This window comes from Anomalospiza imberbis, chromosome 5, assembly GCF_031753505.1.
Source record: "Anomalospiza imberbis isolate Cuckoo-Finch-1a 21T00152 chromosome 5, ASM3175350v1, whole genome shotgun sequence".
NCBI lineage: Eukaryota > Metazoa > Chordata > Aves > Passeriformes > Viduidae > Anomalospiza > Anomalospiza imberbis.
The window spans coordinates 21,921,797-21,943,609 of NC_089685.1; the positions used below are offsets into that span (position 1 = coordinate 21,921,797).

General features: G+C 35.3%; 1 protein-coding gene and 1 long non-coding RNA gene across 13 annotated transcripts in view; one reads left to right on the forward strand and one right to left on the reverse strand.

Annotated features, from left to right (window-relative positions):
* CADPS2 (calcium dependent secretion activator 2) overlaps nt 1-21,813 on the forward strand; it is a 284,902-nt gene that overhangs the window by 245,641 nt on the left and 17,448 nt on the right. For 6 of the 12 annotated variants that reach the window (XM_068189853.1, XM_068189856.1, XM_068189855.1 and 3 more), the window contains 6 exons: nt 642-789; nt 1,793-1,807; nt 4,348-4,422; nt 7,794-7,877; nt 7,992-8,024; nt 17,612-17,719. In XM_068189853.1, the coding sequence (XP_068045954.1) occupies nt 642-789; nt 1,793-1,807; nt 4,348-4,422; nt 7,794-7,877; nt 7,992-8,024; nt 17,612-17,719 (463 nt within the window). Of the gene's footprint in view, nt 1-641; nt 790-1,722; nt 1,808-4,347; nt 4,423-7,793; nt 7,878-7,991; nt 8,025-8,130; nt 8,429-17,611; nt 17,720-21,813 lie in introns of those variants that run through there. The other 6 variants (XM_068189854.1, XM_068189857.1, XM_068189865.1 and 3 more) reach the window with 3 other exon arrangements.
* LOC137473836 (uncharacterized) lies at nt 19,013-19,653 on the reverse strand. The gene is made up of 2 exons (XR_010999014.1): nt 19,330-19,653; nt 19,013-19,286 (listed from the first exon to the last, which is right to left on the reverse strand). It is a non-coding gene; the product is annotated as an uncharacterized lncRNA (long non-coding RNA).

Genomic DNA, 21,813 nt, shown 5'->3' on the forward strand with positions numbered 1-21,813 from the left:
CTTCTATTCCCATCTTCTAAAAATATTGTGTGAATTTCTCGAACCCACATTTAAAAATAAGGGTGGAAATAAAACACTTTAAGTATGTTGAATGACAGTTTATTTCAGTGATATTGCTCCTTATTTACACTGTTGTGAGAAGAAAATTGGGAGCTTATATTATGCATCTCCTAAAATTTCTTAATTTTCAATATAAATATTAATATTTTATTCATATTAAACTCATTTTCTTTGCTAAAATTATCTTTCCATTAAGGCTAGAAGAGGAATTTCTCATTATATTCTTAGAAACAAGCATTTTATACAATAAACAGCATTTAGCATAGAAAACCTGGAAAATAAGGGGTATTTTCATTGTTTTATGTGAAACACAAGGAAACATATTGTTATCTAAAAAGCACGAAGATAATACTTTTATTGTTCATCTGAATTCACTAAAGAAGTGCTAAACCTTGAGATTACCATCAGGGCAATTATTTACTGAAAGGTTGATATTCTGAATTTACAGAATTTTAATTCTAAAATGTTCTCATGCATATGTATATTGTTAAGCCAACATGTTCAGTAAAATTTATACATATTTATTGTGGTTGTTCAGGATTATCAGGGATACTCACATTAAATTGTGTTTTAATGAACAGAACACGAATTGCATTTGAAATGAAGCTGCAAAAGACAAACAAATCAACAGACTTGCGTATACCTTCTTACCTGTGCACAATGTTTAACGTCTTAGTTGACGCCAAGAAACAGACAGCTAAACTCTGCATACTGGATGGGGGGCAAGAGGTAAGTGGAATTTTGTATGTTTAATTCTTATGTTTGGTTGATCTGAAACATACTGCAGACTGTCCTTAGATTAATTTCAAACTAACTGAGATGCATCACATAGCTCTGTTGGTACAGAAGTGTGCATCAGCTGATCCCTAGTAGCATCATGCAAAACACAACCCCTCATCTTCCACCAGAGAGCACACAGAGTGCTTCTGTAATTTGTTTGCTTTGACCTGTGAGTGTGTTGAACATTCAGAGGATTTCTTGACTCACAGCCCCTCCAGGAATTTCTCTCAGGCTCCAACAGAAAAAGAGCCCACTTCAGGACTCCTTTGTGATTGTAAAATAGAGCCAAAATATTGTCCTTTGCAGACAGGTTTTAATTTAGTAAGGTTTGGTTTTAAATGGATTATAGACACAGCATTCATGCCTAGGAATATGCTGAAAACAGAGGAAAGAAATAATCAGGCAATTTAATGGGGTTTTTTAATTTGGTCTCCAAGGATGGGGTCCATTCTGGCAGTAGTCTGCTGCCAGGACTGTAGATATTTCACAGTGGAGCACTGATGTGCTTTTGAAGGAAATGTAAACTTCACTGACTTCCATCACTCCCGTGTTGTCACTCTCAGCAGGAATAATCTGTGAAATAAAAAGAGTATGCTATGTAGATTGGTGAGATCACCAGCAAAAAATTTAAACTGTTCCTTCTGTGCTAATGCATTAGCATGTAATTTGGTTTGTAATTAGTTTGATTTGGTTTTGGAGAGACAGTAAAAACATTTTTCAGAATTTGGCATCAAAAAATGTATATCTGCTTTAGCCACCTTCACAATTACGCTATTTGGACATATGTTTTTCAGTTGATTTTTGCAGTTCTTCATTTCATTGACTGATCTTTTCAAGTGAGCATATTCAATGTAATTGTCTTTTTTTTCCTAATCCAATGAGACATTCATCATTTTCCTGTTCCACCCTGTCGTCTTTATTTTTCCTTTTGGTTTTCCGTGACATGAACCAGTTTGCTAGTCAATGGGTAAGTGCCTTTTCATTGTTTTTTAATTTGCATATTTTCATTTAATATTAACAGCCACTTTTTATTTTAAATGGTAATGTTGCTTTTCATGTTAATTTGTTAGCCAGGCCCTCAGAATTCCTTCACAGTCTGACTGTGCCGCAGACTGATCATCAGTTTCCCAGTTCTTTCCTTGTTCATCCTCCAGGGCGATCCCAGATGAAGTCTTCATTTCTCTGCTTTTCAGACTCAGTGTCCTGTCTTACCAGGTCACAAAGTTTAGAATTCTTTCATCTGTCAGTGAGGCTCATCAGAAGTAAACCACAACTATCAGGTCTTGCTCTGAGCTGATGCTGCCACTTCACCTTTCATGCGTGTACAAGCAGTAACCTGCAAACACACACGAGCACACGCTGCTCTGGGGACAGGCAAAGCCAGTACCTCTATAATGCCCTGCACACAGATGGCACAGCCCCCTTCTCCAGATGTGCCCTTCCTCTTGCCTGCTCTGGATGATGCCTCCTGCACTGTCAGCCAGTCCACTAGGAGCCAAAGTTCAGCCATCTTCTTAAAGCCCAGAGTCAAATCATCGTCCACCAGGGTCTGAAGTTTTGTTTTGCTGGGGGTGACTGTTTTAGTGGAAATCAGCACTGAAGAGGAGTGGATTAGAGTATTTATGATCTCATGGTTTTCAAAATAAATAATGAAAAAAATGAGATTAATGTAATTTAAAAAATATTTTTAAAGAAATGTCATGGTTTTGGAACTTCGTGGTTTTTGAAAAGCTTGATTAATTTCTTTTTTTGCCTTATTCAGAAGTGAAGTTACTGTTTATACACCATTTCTACAAAATTATATTTGCTTTGTGGTGAGAAAAAAGAATAAGAAAAAAGAAAAGAAAGAAAAAAAAATACAAGGAAAAAAACTCACCAAAAAAATAGGAACTGATCGTACAAACATAAGTCATTTACTGTACTGCGGAGATAAAGTTGCAGACACTTTCTGGGAGGGACTACTGATTTTTTATGGATCACAGGAGTATATATAGTTTTGACATTCATCAGTGGGAGAATAATTGTTTATGGTTTCCAGACAGTAAGAAAGCATTGCCTTCTGAAGACTTCTAAGCAACAGACGTCACACATTGTTTGGGGTGATTAGACCCTTTAGCAGATCAAGACAATATTTTATTGATCAAGATATTAATATGGTTGGACTGTAATAAATACGAAAATGTAGAAAGTTCTTTGATGTATTTTTAATATACTCTTTTACTGTTCCAGTGTGACTGCAGCTGTTTGTCTGAGTTGTGTATTTACATTTTTCAAGTGTTCTTAAACATGAAAAGAAATTAAAAGCAAAAATTTACATTTGATGTTAGTATCTGTAGCAGACACATGTATGTGGGCAAACACATCTCATAGTTTTATTCTCTCTTAATTTAACTCAAGTTCAATATCTGTGCTTTTTAGAAAATCATTCCTAAAAATATTCAGCAGATCAGAATGAATGTTTTGATCTGTATGGCAGCTCTGAAATGGATGAAAAATGCCTTTAAAAACTTAGAACTCTGAAAACTATTCAGCTGGCAGCTGCTAAGTTAGGCTGATGTTTACACTGACCTCAGTACTTTTGCTCCAAGCATTATGCTGTTAGCTGTTCCAAGTAGCCTTGAACTAGGAAGATAGGGTTAGTCTTTACAAGTCACATTTTCTGTGAAGTGGCTATTGGGGACAATCTTTGCTGTCAGATAAATGTTTCTAAAGGAAGAATTACTGTTTAAATTGATGTGCCTCCTTGACAGAATAGGATCCCTAGTTCCCGTTAATTTCAGAAGGGAGCTCGGTAGGATTATCTAAAAAGTCTTTCGGATTTATTTTAAAAGCATTTACTTAAAGGCAGCTTCTTTATGAAAAATCAAAAGAAAAAGTCTATGGAGAATGAAGTCTGTTTTATTATGCCTTCTATGGCCTATTAATTTGTTACCATCTATTCTGCTTTGTTGATGAAATTTTAATTTTGCCCTTGCTTGAGCATATTGTAAGATTTGTATAAACTGAAGCTCACTGTGCTAACAGAAAGGCTCTTTCAGGATGAACAATTGGAGCTCGTTTTATTTCTAGAGGACATTTAAAATAACTTATGAATGAGAGTTGTCAGACATGAAATGCTGTATTAATTAAATCTTATTCTAGTCTTTTTGCTTCTCCAGCTAAACCAACCCTTTAGAAAAAAATACATGGCCACCTTAATTATATAGGAGAAGACAAAAACTATCCTTCACATTCCTTCGCCTGAATAAGTATAAGAACTCAATTCATCTAAATAATAACCCCATTAGCTGCTTAACTCAACAGTGTACATGGGAAAATTTTCAACACAGAATGTAAGAAACTGTTGATTGGGTGGATCATTTTCAAGGGTTTGTTCTTCTGATGTTCAAAATGATAATTTTAAGTAAATCTGATCTGGCAGGGTTATCAGCTTTGCACCATTTATGACTTATGACAAAAGTGTGTGTTCATATACATGCTAATGCTTTTTTATCTTTTGAATTACAGCAACAATACCATTCAAAAATAGATGACTTGATTGAAGAAACTGTTAAAGAAATTATTTCACTTCTTGTTTCAAAGGTAAAACTGTTTACATTTTAATTTATAATATCAGAAAGTGGTTGAACTTTGGAGATATATTCAAATATCACAGTTTTCCTATATGGAAATAAGGAAAATTGTAGGGGACAACACAATTTGTAAATACTATTTGTGCAAATAATACTGAATTTACAAAATTAAATTTTATAACAATTGAGTAAACAATTTCTGTGCAGCCTGCTATTGAGATAAATTTGTCTTCTATGTTTCTGTTGTACACAGGAATTGCTAGCAGCTTGTAGAACCGATAGGACTAAATCAATATTGTCTTACATAATACCATGTGTTATTTTTTGTTGAATTTCTTACATGAGAACTTTCTTCCTAGCATTTAGTATTTAAATTTTGTATTTAGAGGTGGACATTATCCAGAGTTGAACTTTTTAATAAGATTTTGGTCCACAAACCATTTAATTAAAAATATTTTATAAGTTGTTGTTTTTTGAAATTGATTTTTAGGCCTTCATATTTAAAAATAAAATGTGTTTTGATACAAGGACTTGGAGAATAAGTGAAGAAAACTTAAACAATGTCTTGTCTTTCTGTAGCACCTCTACTCCAGTAAAAGTCTTAAGTGACTGATACAAAAAAAAAGTTTCCATCCTGAATAGTTCAAAGGACACAGCAAATAATGGCAGAAAATAAAAGATTGTTACAAGAAGTTTTATTATCAGTACATTGCAAACTACCCAGAAATATCTGATTTTCAAAGTAGGATGAATAAGCCATATATTTACAATTTGTGAGTTAGTGACAAAAAGTAAGACTCTGGTCATATTTTCATCATGCCTTTATTTTTGCTTGTCACAGCTTGCTATGGGGGATGGGAATCTGCCTTTTGGATTGACACCTAGTTGAAGAGGAAGGCTTTGTATAATCATTATAGAAGTTTAAAATAAATGTGTCCACTTATTGATAACTGTGTAGAAGCCACACATTTTTGGTCTAAAGTGAAGTTTTGATGTAAACATAATTATAAGCAGTTCAACTCAACAGTTTCAAGTTTTATATGTTGCCCATCATTGCTCCTAAGTAATCTTCCAGTTTCTTACTGTAGTGTTATTGAAAAGGAAGAGGAAGAAAGGGGAATTAGATCAGAAAAAATCGTGCTATTAAAGGTTAAACTTTTTTTTTCCCCTTAATATCTGAGATTATAAAAATGGAAAAATATAGTCCTATTCCTTCTGGATGTATGTACAAGAAATTCTAGAGACAACTGCTGTAAATACAGAGGGATTTGCATTATTAGTTATCACAGTATTACCAGAAGCTGAAATCTCAAAACAGGAAGCAAATATTCCATGTCATTGGCTGATCACTGGAAGCTTAACCAGTGTCTCCTTATGTGAGGTATGAAATAACAGTGACATTCTGATTGCTTCTGTTTCAAGGCAGAAGGCTTCTGAGGGTACAAAGGAAGGCTGAGGTTTAGCTCTTGGTTTTGGCCAGAAAAAATGCACATCAATGTGCATGATACCCATATGCATTCATCTTTTGCATCTAACATATTTTCATTATTTTCCAGCCTTTACCTCTTTATTACCTCCTTTGAGTCTCAGTGAAATAAGTGTTTCAACCATTGTTTTTAGCTGCAAGTCATTTATGAAACTGAAAATAACACTTTCCTTCATTGAGGTTTTACTTGTTAAAAACTGTACTGGGCAGTTTTTACACAAGACACATCAGTCTAAAGTATCCAGGAAATCACAGGAATATCACAAAAGAGTGAAACAAATCACAGTGTGTCTCGGGGTAACCAATTCATAGAATGAGGTGTGTGCAGAAATACTTTTAGAGTTTCACAAGTCTGTACACTGATATCTCAGAAAATAAGTTTCCAGCTACATAACTAAGCCATTTGTTTAAACAGACATCCTCGATGCTGAAATGTTTTGCTCTCTGTTATTTTGTGTCCCACTTGTATTGGATTTGTATGTTGGCACTGTGGACACCATGTTGTTTATGAAATCAGCCTTTTCCTTAGCCAATCTTTGCATGATAAAGTTGAACATTTTCTGGAGAAAGAATCCTTGTCGAGCAGATAAAATGAGTTAAAGTATGAACAGCAGCTTCTCGCAGGCATGCAACTGCAAAGCAGAAAGCTGGTATTTGGTCTAATAAAGCGGGTGCAGAAACAACTGCCACTCTCTCTTGTCATGTGGATTTATTCTTTGATTGGCATCTATATACTGGTGTCTTAATTAATCACTGTAAATATGACAGGTTAGATTGATAAATGACAAATGTAGGTTTGCACTTCCTCCTGCTCCTTGAACTGTTAAGAGCAGGGCTTATTGTAAAGTGATAATCTCAATTCCTCTGGAAGTGACACTGTTGTGACACTGTTACAGGGCCCATTAACAGCATGCCAGATGGAATTTTGTTCTGTCCTCACACTCATAAAATGATATTCTTGGTTGTGGGAATGACTGTTTTGGGAGCAGGGGATGACTTTTAAAACAATCTTTATATAAACTGGAAAGCAATTTATATGTGTAAAATAAATGTGCATGAATACAATGGCTGACATATTTTATGTATTATACTGTGAATCACTTGAGCAACAAAATATCACAGAGGGATGTGAAAAGGAAATTAGTTTGCTTTAAGGCAAATTTGGGGGAGTTTAAACATTTAAGCTGTCATTAATGCAAATAATAAGATTTTTTTTTTTGGTCAGAACAAAATTTTGTCAAAAACACCTATTCATACCTCTTACTAAGGAGTCATGCTACTCAGACAATAGCAGGTGGAAGTCCAAGGGAGAGAAACCACATCATACCAGAGACTTTGGGCATACATTTTCTTGCCTCCTTCTTGGCCATGGAGTAGCAGCTCAACAGCTCATGCTGCTGACAGAAAACCAGTGCTATTATACTTTCAGGTGAAATCAGAGCTGGTTTCCTGTTTAACAGCAAAAATAAATGAAACATGGTATCACAATCACCGCTTCTAGCAATTGTGCTCCGTCATCTTTGAAACTGTGGGCCTAGAAAATGACATGTGATTTCCACCCAAACACATGCTGGGTGCACACACTGCTATATTCAACTACGTTCTAGAGGCAGCAATGTTGTGTTGGAAGCAGGCCTGCCTCAGGAGACACTTTGGGTTGGGTTTATATTTCTGCTGTGGTTCAGCAGTTTCCATCTGTTTGATCAATAAGTGAAGCTGTAGAAAGAAGATTATCTTTGATTTCAGCACTTTGTGAGGTGGAGAAAGTGATCAGATTTACAGTTCATGTTGACCTGCTGATTAAGACAAATATGAGGAAGAAAAGTTCACATTCTCATTCCAAATGTTTATTTTCACACTGTGCATTTAGATTTTTCTCTGTGCTTTTCCTCCAGGTTGTTTCAGTGTTAGAAGGTGTGCTGTCTAAATTGTCAAGATATGATGAAGGTACTTTCTTCTCATCATTAGTTTCATTCACTGTAAGTGTTTGGATTCTCAAAGGTTCTGTTCTTTTTTCTGTGCATAATTCTGAAAATGTGTGCAATTTTTAGTAATAAGTACTTACTGTGTGTTTTATGCTTAATTTTCTAAAGGTAAAAGCAGCTGCCAAATATGTTGATGTTCCGGTAAGTATAACCCTTTTAGATTTATTTATTCTATTATTCATAATAATCAGAAATTAGGGGAGCTTTAGCTCAAATTTTTTTGTGTTGACATTTTGCTTTCCTACAGAGATTCATTACAGCTTTACACAGAGTATTTAAACAGCCACTACAACCCTGAGAGGACGTTTCATTTCCCTTGTGCAATAAGTAACTCTCAAAGCAAACTGTGGAAAGGTTATTCTCAATGCACTTTTTCAGTTGTGGAAGAGTGAGGATTGTAACTTAGATACTCTTTTGTTGGGATAAATTGTTCAAATGTGTAGTATAGGCAACAAGTAAAAGCATCGTACTTGAATATCCATTATTTCTTGATTTCTTACTTCAGGACTCAGGTCTGCTTATTTAACCCCTTGCTTGCTCAGTCTCTATTTGATTTACCATTGGTTGTGCAATGTTTGTTTGCTATAAGTAAAAATAAAGGGGAAACTGTTTGAGCTCTTCATACGTAAAGGCAAAATTCAGCTGTTAAAATATTTTTATTAGAGCATGAGAGTAGAATATCTTTTCTTTAAATAAGCAAAGTTATGTAATATTGTCATTTTCACTGTCAATATCACTTGTTCTCTCATAAGTCTGCATTCTCATCCCTTCTTAATGCAGTTCTAAAAAAATCTTGTTTTCCCAGCACAGCAAAAAAAGACTGTGATTATTACATAAGTGGCAATTATTATGTAAATGAAAAATATTAGCTTAAAATATAGATGAATGCCAGATATGCTAAACTGTGTGGTGGTCAGCAAAACCTTCAGGAGTTCTGTCCTGAAAAATGCAAGCTTAAATGATTTTTTTCAATCCATGCGTGTTAAATAAAAGGAAAATCTCTATTTCTGGAATTTGCTATTTTGCTATCCTTATATTTGTTTTATTCATAAGATAAATTGTAACATTTCTGTCGTTGTCAGATAATGTTTTCAGACTTTTGTCTTATTTTTTTGCCTGGGTTTTTTTTAACCTTTGTAAGTGTTCTTTTGTTTTATAAAAAAGAAAAAAGTAGGCTTTCATTCAAAGAAATGACCTCATATAAAATCCAGTTAATTTAGTTTACCTTTTGTTAATATATTGTGCTGTGTAACTGCCACAAAAGGTCCTTGTTGAGGCACCTAAGACCTAAAGGCCCAAAGAAAAAATTAGTGGACAAACTAGAAATTCATTGGCTTCTTTCAGGTAATAGGAAAACTCTCCAAATTACATTTCTGTGAGGAGGAGACATCAAAGTCTTTTACCATTGGCCTGGATACACTAATGTTGAAGTTCACAATAAAAATGAGACTGAAAAATAACTCTGCCACAAGCTCTGGGGAATGTTGCAAATCAGGCCACACGGGGCTGCGCTCACTGTTCCAGAGAAAGAGGGAGGCGAGCAGGGAGATGGTTGCTGCAGCCCCACTGCCCTTCTCACATTCACTGAGTGGTGGTGCTTGGCTTGAAGAAAGGACCAGATTATTGACAGGCTGTCAAGATCCTTGCAGTATTACAATGTCTTCACTTCCCAGCTTTCTCACACACCTTTCCCACAGCAGAGCATTTAAACTGGACTGTAGTTCCACAGCTGGAAACTACAAATGTAAACTGTGCTTCAGGGAAGATGTGGATCTGACCAGACAAAGATTTTCAAACTCTGGAGGTCTTTTTACCTGGACTGAAAGATTTTCATAGGCTGGGGGTTGTTCTTGCTTCTTCACATTCTTTTGTTGTGAAGATGCAGTTGAGGCCAAGAGCCCTTACTGTCACAACTGACGGCAGCTGTCCAGTCTGAATAGGGCCTGAAATCACCAGATGTCAAAGCAAAAAATTCCAGCTGTAAGAGGAGGCTGAAAGTCGTCACATCACAAGGTCATCACCTGAGCTCACAGCTGAAGTGAGAAGTGGAGTGAGGGGCAGCACACAGGGAGGAATGTGCATTGAGCTCTTGGTAGTGTGGCGGTGACCTAGCACACCTGCACTGAAGCTAATTAAATGCCTGATGGTTTTATTTTGACCTAATATGTTGTAAAATTTCTTCTTTTCCTTCCTTACCATATGTGTGAAAGTTACTTAAATTGACCACAGTCAGCCTTTTCTTTTGATGTAGTTACAAATATGTGCAGACTTGCATGTGTTAGACAATGGCATTCTGCCCCTGTGCCCCACCTCCATCTGAGTGAGATCACTTGGTGCATCTAGGGGAGAAGGCAGGGGGGCTGGATGGGACAGGGGGCTTGTAGGGGGTTGTTTGAGTGTGTGGATTTGACAGAGTTTTTCATCTTTGACTACCAGGATTTGGCAAACAGTGAAAAACATGCTGGTGTGTAGTGAAATAAAAAGAAATAAAATAGGCAAAAAAGATGTTAGAAGAAAATGAAGGTAGCACTGAGCAAAATGTTTTAGATGGAGGATAAGAGGTAAAGGGGATAAAAAAGTTAAATAAAAGTAAATAAAAATAGTAAATTATTCAAAAGGAAGGAAGACATTCCCGGATTATTTTTATTCATTTTGAAGAAAAGGTTAATTCTATTAATATTGAAAGAGGGTTTAGACCATAAATAGTTGGACATGAGGATGCACAATCCTGAGACAGCATCCCTCAATTTCTCAGGACCAGGGTGAGAAAGATAGACACAGGCTTATGGTTCATTTGGCAGATAGGTTAGTAAAAATGCTACCTACCCTTGCTGTCTACCCCTCTATTCATTACTCTTGCTAGAGAATTATGATTAATTACATCCAGTGAAGACAAAAAAAAAGTAGTTTTGTGGGGTTTTTTAACTGTTTAAGAAAACATGCAACATAAGCCTCAATTTTTCAGAATGCCCTATAAGAAGTGGGACATATGCAGTGCCAAGGAGCTCTCAATGCTTTCCCCAGCTATGCATAGAGGGCTGTATGGACACTACGTATGTTTTGGTAACTGAAACCCCGACAGAAATAGTAGCAGTAGTGCAAAATTACCCACACTAGGAAGAATAACAGTGATTTCTTGTGGTTTCCTAAAAATAATAATGAAAAAATCTAGTTGCTGTTACACTCGCCTTATTGGTAACTGTTGCAGTGTACAAGGCTCTGCAGTGGAAAAAAAATGTGGCTGCTGTGCAGGTGGAAGACACCAAATGTTTGGAGGAAAATAACATAAATGTCACAAGTAGTGCATGAAGGATGACATTGGTTTTCTTTTTAATGCTATGTTTTGATAACTGGGAATGCATAAGCTGATTTGAATACAGAACTCATCTAAATCCACTATAATCCTTTGTTAGTTTCACTTAAAGTCCATGCAATCCATAGGAGATGTATAAGTAACATTTTTCCTTTTTTTTTTAATATTCTGTTCACAAAGCCAGTTAATTAATGAGAATAGGGAAAGAATGCAGTAAAATTGAGGTTAAAAGAAAGTATGTTGTTAATCTCAAATGATTATTATTCCTTAATCATGTAGATTATTTCATTGTGTTCAATTTCTCATCATGTAAGTCAGTTTTGCATACAAATAATTGTGTCTTTGGCTAGTCATTTCTACACACATTTGCTGCATTGACAAATACAACCAGACCAATTACTCATACAAATTGAGCATCCAGTTACATGCTCATGTATATACTGCTTTTTGTTCAGAAAGGTATGTTTAAATCCCTTTGTAGGAGCCAGTAATCTATGCCAGTTACTTAGAGGGCACAGAAGGAACCTAATCCTCCCTCTCTTCGTATGGGCCACCTGTCATAGCAAGTGCAGAGAGGCCATTTGAAGGAGCCAGGGCTGACAGCAGTGCACAGCTCGCACAATGCCAGCCCTCTCGCTCCACTCTTGCCTTTATGTGGGGATCAAAGGTATGAAAAGGGGCCTCACACATGTGCCAGCATTTGACTTATGGGGTCTTGTAGAGGCCAAAGAAGGAACTCTGCCTCCTACCAGGCAGATACCTTCATTTTCAGATATCACACTTGTACTGCATGGCCTCATTTAGCTGATTTTAAGAAGAAAAAAACTTTTTGAGGGAAATAGGTGTTTATTCAGGTGTGGCCATACAATGCTAGTCATTTTTAAGTTGGATTTTCTTTTAGCTTTCGATTTTTTAAAAAAAGACCACAGAAGGGGTATTATCCTTACGCTTAGGGCTTCTCCTGGCTTCCTTCTCCTCTTTATACCCAGACCAGAGAACTGTCCCTTCTGTTTTCCGATCTGTGAAAACAAGCTATTGTAGAATTGGAGGGAAAGCCCTGCAGCATCTGTTTTAAGTCAGCAGTATTTTTGAGATACTGGCAATCAGAAGGATGACTACTAATCAGCAGGAAAGCTAATATAGCATAGTAAAATATAACTTTATGGAGGAAAAAAAGCATATTTTAATACCAAATTTTGTCATAGGGGCTTTAGTGGTTTCAAGACTTTTTGCACTAAGAATCAAAATCCTGGTGCAGACATTTGCATGCCTGTGTTTCCCCATGAATGCAGTAAAACTGTATGTACATGAAAAGGTGTTTGTGTAAATGCTTGCAGAATCAATTTAAATTTTCCATGAGAGTTCTCAAAGTAGACACATTTCCTCTTTGCCAAAGTTGCTGTTTCTTTTAAAGAAGATGTTTTCAAGAGAGAAAAAATGCATTGCATTTTTTCATTTGAACAAAACAATTTATTTTATAACCATGTGAAATTAAAATGTTACCTTTATATTGGACTGATTATGCAAATGGTGCACCTTCCTCCCTGGCTTATGTATTTAATTTTCTAAAAAATGATGGTGATGATGATCTAGCCATGGATACAAGTAGTTTTTATTCCAAAATTATTTTAATGATATTTTAATTTTGTAATTCCATAGCCCAATGATGAGCCTTGCAGTATTTAGAGAAGAACTTTCAAGCAGTGAAATTTTCCAAAATGCTCTTTCATTTTGTGGTGGACACTGAATAAGGAGCTCCTGTGTTCCTCACAATAGCCCCCTCCAGCTCATCTCTCCTTTTCATTGCATTGTTACAACCATGCTGTATTTAAAATGACTCCCTCCAGGGGAGGGGAAAGAGGTGGAGAGGAGAGCAAACACAAAACTGGATGGATTTTGTTATTGTATAGTTAGTCTTTCGCATCTGCTCTCATCTTTGAAACATTAATGCCTTGTCAGGAAAGCAACTCAGTAAAACCAGAGTAGTGGGTTGAGGCTGGTTTCTTGTTTTTTGGTAATATAAGTTCATTTAATACTCTGATACAAAGAAATGTTCTGTGACAAATTTCAAAGTGAGAATAAACATAACTCAAGTATTAAAAATGTACATGGTTTTCACTGAGATTTTTGCTAAACTGTTGCACTGCAAAATGCTGTTCAGAAGCTTAGGTGTACCTCGCCTGTAGGAAAATGCCTAATATTAGTGGCAATATTAAACCCACTGCAATCTTTCAGCAGCAAAATATTTGAATCCCTGGAAATCAAGGCAATGCAGCATTACTTTTCACTAGGTGCTTCAGGCAAATATTGCCAGTGGGAACCATGCACATCAATCATAAAACAGCTTCTACAACATCTTGGAAACAAATAATGTATTTTAACATTTTCCTCCATGTTAAATAGACACTATGATACTATTTTCCTGTTCAAATGGGGAAAACAAGGCTGTTTCTTCTTTATCTGCATTTATTGCTGTGAAAAAGTGCCTGGCGGTCAGGACCCACCTACCAGTGAATAGTAGGAGACAACCTGCACCTGTGGGATTAGGTGCAGCAGCAGGAAGTAAGAGCACTTGCAATATATAATTAACAAGGATTTTTAATTTTTTTTTCCCCAAACAGCATGTTCATCTTGCCAGGTTAACTAGTGATTAACCCTAAAAAAGAATGTGCTGAAGCCTACACCCTTGTTTAAACTCATTCACTCGCCAGTGTATTCAGTTACTTGTGTAACCAGCGACAAAGTAACCCTATTTACAACTCTTAATTTCCTGGTATTTTATTTGATGTCTTTGTGTTTTCAGTTTCTCTATTCATCTCTTTGTCTGGTTCTCTTTCATTTTCAGATAGGCAAAACAGCTTGTCTGCTGTTCTGAATAAAACAAACTTAAAATAACTTTCTATCTATCATTTAAAAAACCACCTTTTTTCTTGGGGAAACTTACAGACAATATTTTTTTTTATACTTACCTGGATAACATACCAGGTTAAATTTTTCTCTAAAAGATATGCAAATAACTCTAATTAACTTCAGCAGATATTCTGCCATAGATTCTGAGAAGATTTTTTTTATTATTATTGAGTATGGATGTGGAGACTGGAATGCTTTAGTCTTTTCAATTAAATGCCCACTGTGACAGTTATTTAAAATATATCTCAGTTTCTATTTGTTTGTTTTCTAAGGTACATGAAACTTCTTAGTTGTTGTTTGTTGGTTTAATTCTGTATTAACCTGGATTTTTTCTGATGCTTAATAATTTAAAACAGATCAGTAGAGAATAGTGTTATCAGAGGTTTTCAAATATTACATAGTCCCTATAAAAAAAGTTAAAACATTAAATATACAGCATTAATGCTATTTTGATTCTTATAATAGTTTGCTTTTCTTTTGCCCGTGTTTGAAAAAAACAAATTCAATTTAAAGAAAATAAATTCAATTTCAGTTCAAATTAAAGAAAACAAATAAATTCAATTAATGCATTATGAAGAGATAATGATGAATTTGATGTACTGTTGGTTCATTCAGTGTTTAATGTGTACTTCACCCACCATGAGCAAAAAAGATTAACCTCAATGATTTTGGTGAGGTTTAAAACAGACATACGTTGGAGTATTGATAATCTGCCTTACTCAGACTTAACTTTTTCTGTAGTCATACACTGTTTAAAAGGAAAATTAATTTTTTTTCCACAGCAATTTCAAAGATAATTATCCTGCACACATTAAGAAGGATAAAGTGTTTAAAAGAACTGTAATTCTAATTGGTAAATGTCACCAGCTGTTGCGGTTACTCTTACTTGTGTATATTCTTTTAATGATTACACTCCTGTGCCACAAGCTACATGAAAATATATTCACTAGGTGTGAAATTCCCATATGTCACATATTCAAGACTAGGTAAACATCTCAAAGATAATGGAGTTAATGCTGATGGGAAATGTTACTTTTCTTGCTTTGGCTGTCTGCAAGATGAACATTTTTTATTGAACTTAGTAAAAGAAAATATTGTATTAATTGCAGAACCACTAGGTTTTAGAATTCAGTGGAAGATTAATGAATCTTCCACTTGAATATGCACTTGAATAGAACTTTAAGAACTATAATCAGCCTTTCATTTACTAGATTATCTCTTTCACCCATCTCTGGAGATTTCAAAATATTCAAATATTTCAAAAATATTTCAAAATATTTTTCCATTATTCGTCCAAGTTGACTCTGGTCCAATTCCTGTAAATTCTGTATCAGCTTTTAGAAAGTTCATAAGGTTTCAATACTGGTTGTATTCTCTTGTGCCATCACAAAGGAGTATGCCAAGGTAAAATACGGAGTTTTCTGTTTTAAATCTGCTTCACTTTGTGATTTGTCTTAAGCATTTCTATGACATTTTAGTGAAGGTACTTTTTTATGAAGGAGATCTATTGATTTCTGTCAATCAGGTTTTGCAACAGAAAATGTTTCGTCTATTGAAGTCTTAGATTTTTTTAATCTGTGCTTAGGATTTAGATGTGTGATGCAGATATAAATATCAATGGTCCTCCTTTCCTCTTAAAGAGTTTCATCTAAGCATATATAGATGGAATGAGTTTGCAATGAGCTTTCATTGCCTGTGGAATGACCAATCCAAATGTAGGAGATATTTCAGTTTTTCACTCTGAGTTTTGGAGATGCTACAAGCATGAAAGCTGACCATCATTCCACATTTAACGGTTACTTTTAAAAAATGAAACTGCCTTATATTTACATGTATAAATGAAAAAGAAAATATATATTTTTTTTGGAACATATTCCCCTATATGTCAGTGGTAGATTCAGGGTAAAAAGTGTTGAACCTCATAAGCCAGGAGTTTCACTCACTGCAGCTTTGAGGAAAGAATGCTATCACCCTGTTACTGTAGTAGGATGACAGCAGTTTCTGGACAAGTTTTAGTATGGTCATGTTGCACCACTCCTTCCCTCTTGTGCTCAAACTTGTTCATATAAATTACAAAATATTACATAAAAGATAATAAGAAATAAGAAAAAATTAAAGTTGAATATTCACTTGCAGACTAGAAAGGAAGCCTTAATGATAGGTTAATATTTTAACTATATGGGCATGTTCATGCATAATGGCTTTAAATATATGCTAAATATTTTACCGTGTTGTTCATATCCTATTTTCAGACAATAACAGTTACTGAGAAATAGACATGTCTTATGCTTGGGAATTCAGGGGCTGGGTATAACTGTTTTTGTCCTCCTTCCTTAGAACTATTAATTATTCTTTATGGAATCTTAGCAAAATCTGGATCCTCTACAAATATTAAGGCCCATGTTCAAACTATAATACTATACTATATACTATAATACTATGAAGTATTATAAAATAAGCATTCCTTTGCATGCCAGGAACATTATAAAATATTGTTTGGGAGTAAGTAATACTTTACAAGCTTGCTCACATAGAGAGCATTTGCAGAAGACTTCCCATAGTGCCCGTGTGCATTCTTGGTTCCTTTTAGAAAAAAGTGAACTCCTTAGCAGCTCTGCATACGCTGCCAGTAAAAGGCAAGTTGCAGGCTGTTAGGAGTGTTATTGTGGAACAACTTTTCATGGCTACAGAGATCCAGAAATCACAGCTGGATTCTGGAGTGATTCAGAGGAGAGAGCAGTTTCAGCCACCACTGTGCCTGTGCAGCTGTAGTACCACATACACACAACATGTCCTAGGGGGCGTGGTATAAAAATGATGCCTGCTCTGCTATTCATACGGAACATGTACTGGTACAGGAAGGGAAAAATTTTGGTCCTTCCTCCTCCCCTAGCCATCCTCTGGGCTGACTGCACCAGTGCAACAGTTTACAAAACATAAGTGTACAGGACTACACTCAAAACTGCCTTTTTATGCCATTGCTCTCAGGGATGTGCTTGAGCTTAGTTTGAATTGCAGTTAGTTGAAGCTAATGTGAAACACAAAATTCAGATGTACTCAGGAAGTAAATTAGAAGAAATCTTAGGCAGTGAAAAAGGATCTGAATGCTTTTTTAAGTATTTTCTGAATGTGATAGCAGGATTTGGATCTCCACACTCGGGCTGGAGTGGCTATCTATGGAAAGCCTCACTATCAAAATCAGGGGAATATGTCCCATTTTGACATTGAAGTTGCCAGAGCCAAGACTTGATTCAACTGCATATGGCAATGTAGATTTATGACTTAGAGCTTCCATAAATTAAAACATGCAGAACTACATTGATAGTGAAACCTCCTGAAGATGTTAACTAACTCAGAATTTACAGCAGGTTTTGTTAATACAGTTTGTACATGTATGAATATTCTAACTTTTTTTCATTATGCTTAACTTCCTTTAAGTCTCAGTTGTTGAGGGATTTGTCTTTCCATTCCCATTTCTTTCTCCCCTCACTTGTTTTCTTCACAGAAACCAGGAATGGATCTAGCAGACACCTACATTATGTTTGTTCGGCAAAACCAGGATATCCTTCGAGAAAAGGTCAATGAGGAAATGTACATAGAGAAGTTATTTGATGTAAGTAACTAGCCTTGCAAAGTTTGCTGGTATCACTACTACATCAGAAGGGATAAGCTGGACTTCGATGGTGTTCAGCAGGCTGTTTAGATATTCTTCTCTGTTGATAATTTTTTCTTTTGTTCATTATTTACAAGGTTCAGCTGTCAAGTGTGGCCTATCTTTAAATATTTTCTGTGTGAAACTTTTCAGTGCTAGAAGACAAATAAAATTGGTAGAATGTTATTATTTGAAATAGTAATTTTTCCACTGTGAGGAGTCCAATTATATTCCATCTTTTGATTTTAGTTTGTTAATGGAGAGGATTGGATTGGTGTGGTTTGTGGATTCAATTGCAGACCAAATTTCACTAAATTAAGGACTTCTACATATCACTGCCTGCTTGTATACAGAAAGAGTATACAGATGCCAGGTATATCTGTGGGTTTGGCTGGTACTTCTGTGGAATGACTTTTAGAGTTTTGTTTTATGGATTTCCAGTTTAAGACTTCTAATTTCTTAAAGTTGACTTTTATAAACATTTATTGAATTTTCAAACTCATTTCCAAATTTTTAATCTGACTTCTGCAAATTCAGAGTAATCCTCATCCTCAAGGTGCACGCAATAATTTTCCTCAGCTTTGATAATAACTTCTGCAGCCTTCTTCCATTCATTCCTTTGCCCTGATTCCTCATTGTTTTGTTAGAAATGATCACATTTCAGTTAATTCAAGTTCTGACTACTAATTTATGTCTAGTATGTCCTTAATTAGCTGAAGGAGAAGCTGTAGGCAGCTGAAATGGTATCTTCTGTATAAATTTAAAGCACTACACATGTAAAATATATATAAAATAAGAGCTATTTAACTATAAGCTGGGATCAGTTTATGTGACAATTATCTCTGTCACAATTAAATAGGAATTTGAACAGGAAAAGAAGTCGTCTCTAGCACTGTGAAATAGAATTTATTACAAAACTAATTCTGGAACGTAATACAGACTTTGAAATGCATTTATTTGTGTCATCTCCTAAGTATTTTAGAAAGCTTTGCTGGCAGTTTAATTTAATTATGCAAGTTACAGCAAATGTTTTCATAACAGCAATTCACAGCCTTTACTGTGACACTACAGTTGTGGCAGTCACAGAAGGTCCCATAACATAGACTCTCAGCCATGGTATGTCATGTCAGTGTTTGTTGTTTGTTAGGCTGGGTGGTCAAAATAAGACTTAACTCTCAGATTTTATATTTCCAGACACTCCCAGGCATCTTTACTAAACAAAAAAAAAAAAAAAAGTATCATCTGTTATAATAAGCTAAGTGCTAATATGTGTGAAAAGAATGATTTTATAAAAGCTTTGATGCCCTGCAGGGGTAGAAAAATTATCATCCATCCAGCTGGCACCTTCACAAAGTACTAAAACCGTATTAGCAACTTCTGCTTCAGTTTGCTTTTGCAATGAATCTGCAAGCATATGTTTCATTTTCAAGTTTCTATTTTTTTGTTTTTCTTTGGAGTTAATTTTGCTTATGTTGTCATTTCCTGAATGTTAATAAAATTATCTGCCTAAGGCCAAGTCTAACTCTTACTGGAGAGAGCACATTGACTTTTTTGATGTAGTGGGATGGGACTGATTTTCAGACTGTCAACGTGGGGCACTGGCCAAGGCCTGGGCACGGCCTGAGAACTGGCAAGGGATCCTCCACACCGTTAAGTCACCAGCACAGTTCCTGGCATGATTTTGGCTTAGCACTGACACAGGGGCAGGGCTTCGGTAGGGCTTTAACATGGGTTCAGGACCTCTCCTGAATTTCATTTCAGCAATTTAGCTTTTCAGCACAAGAAAACATCTTCTGTATGGACACAAGTTCTGATACAGCACTTGCCTTTGAGTTTGCAAACCCATTTCTGTCCCCTTTTACTCCGTAGTATACGTTGTATCCTGCTGGGATCAATACTTGTATCTGTAAGAAAAGAAAAAATATATACATAATGTGTATTGTTTGTATTTGTATCAGACATCTATTTGTGTCTGTTTTTCTTTCTACATGCTGGTATCACATTTCTATGTAGCATCACACTAGGAGATATTGATTGGACAGATGCAGCACTAAAAAAGCATTAACAAATATGGAAGCTCATAGCATGCAGAAATGTAAAACAAAGTCATCTCACTCTGTTAATTTGCCTTTCCTGACATTAATTCAAATTTAGAACATTTTGACTGAGCAAGATTTTGGAAATTATTTTTGAACAGTTTTTTTAAATTATTGCTTTAGAAAACCTAGGTACTCTTTTTATAAATTCAAATTTATCAAGTTATATTTCAATAGAAAGAATAAAATATATTTGCTTTTTTATGTAAAGCCATTGGACTGGCTAGAGCTGTAGATCACAGTTGCTTTCCTCTTAAAACACATTGAATTAGTATCAGCTAAGTAATCATCAGCATAGTGAAAGAGGAAAAGCACTCTTTCCTGTGCTTCAGCCAGGGAAATGCCTCATCCATAATAACAAAAAAACTGACTTTTCTGTGTGCTAGAGGTCTTAGTTATAAATATAGAGAAGATCAGGCCTGAGACACTATTTTAACCCCACAAAAATGTATAATGGCCAACTATTTATGTCCAGATATCACTGACTTGATCCAGAGCTGCTAATGCTAATAGCTATTATGGTGACCAAGTGAACAGCATGTCTATCACACAAGTTATGTGCATAAAAAAGATTATTTAAATTTAAGAATAATATTGATACAAGTACAAATGCCTGCCAGTGAGTCACAATATGTTAAAGCTAGGAGTTTTAACATTTTTAATCTACCTGAGTAGTTTCAAACTGGAGAGAAGACAAATAAATATGTGGTGTTTTATGGCAGTGTTTGGTAAGCCTATAAAAGCAGTGCCCTGCTATACAAAAATATGAAAATAAGGAGAATGCTTCAGCTTGTGATACAATCCTTAAATATGAAAGATGTTCAAATCTCTAGTAACTTTGAAAAAAGACTGAGCTGGTAGTTTTTTCTGCACCATTTTTAAATCATTTAAATCTTGTGCTTCACTACATCTGCTGATCATGCAGCAGAACCAAGATGGATTTTTTTTTTCCTTCCTTTCCACTGAAAAACTTAGCTTCTGGATACATTTCATTATTACCTCCTCCAGAAGGACTATAGACAGCAGGCGGCGTAATATGTCCAGGTGCTTCTGGTAGCATTGGTCTCTCCCAGGTCAGTGTGCTGCCTTCCTGTTCTCAAAACTAGCCACCAGGTTTGAAGTCACAAAGATTTTTCACTTGGTCAGTTTATCAAAGACATGGGAATTTTTGCCTTCCTTGGCAGTATGGAAATGATCTTCCTAAAATCAGCTGAGAATTTTGCTTGTCAAATTCCCTCTGTCACAGGGATTCAGGACATTTATCTCCTACTCTCATGCAGTGACAGCTTATAGTTGAGGGCATGAGAGGGATGAAGAGTAGTGTTTATTTGTTTTTTGACATCACATTTCTTAAAGAGCACTTGAAACGTTTGTAATCTATTGCATATGATTAAGCTCTGCAGTGGCTCTGGGTTAATGTTGTAGAAAAAGTATATTACTTTAGTTTTATTTTCTTGTAAATAATTTTTGAAATACTTGTATTCAGAAAAGACAGTAAGTCAAGTTGGTGAATGGAGAAATTAAATATTTAGAATATAATTTCACAAACCTAGAATAAATAGAGAATATTACTATTTATTATTAATGCCTCTCTTATTTATAAAGACAATCTGTTTCATGGATAATGTAAGAGCATCTGTGCTGTCTACCAAAAACAGTGCTGTGTATCTGATCACAAAATTACCAGATTTTAAAAATACCCAACTATGAAATTCCCGTGGGATCTGGTTTTACCTTTTCAAAATCAATAGGCCTTTTACCATTAACTTTAATAAGTGCAGTGCTGTGTCCATAAACATGCCAGGTTATTTCCATTGGCTTGTCTTAGATTCATGTTTCTACTAGAATTTTTAAGATGGAACTAATAAATCTTGAACTCCTGAGCATTTTAAAATACATCAGACTTGTAAACTAAAAACTATTTCTTTTAAACAAAATTGGATTTTATTGACAAATCTC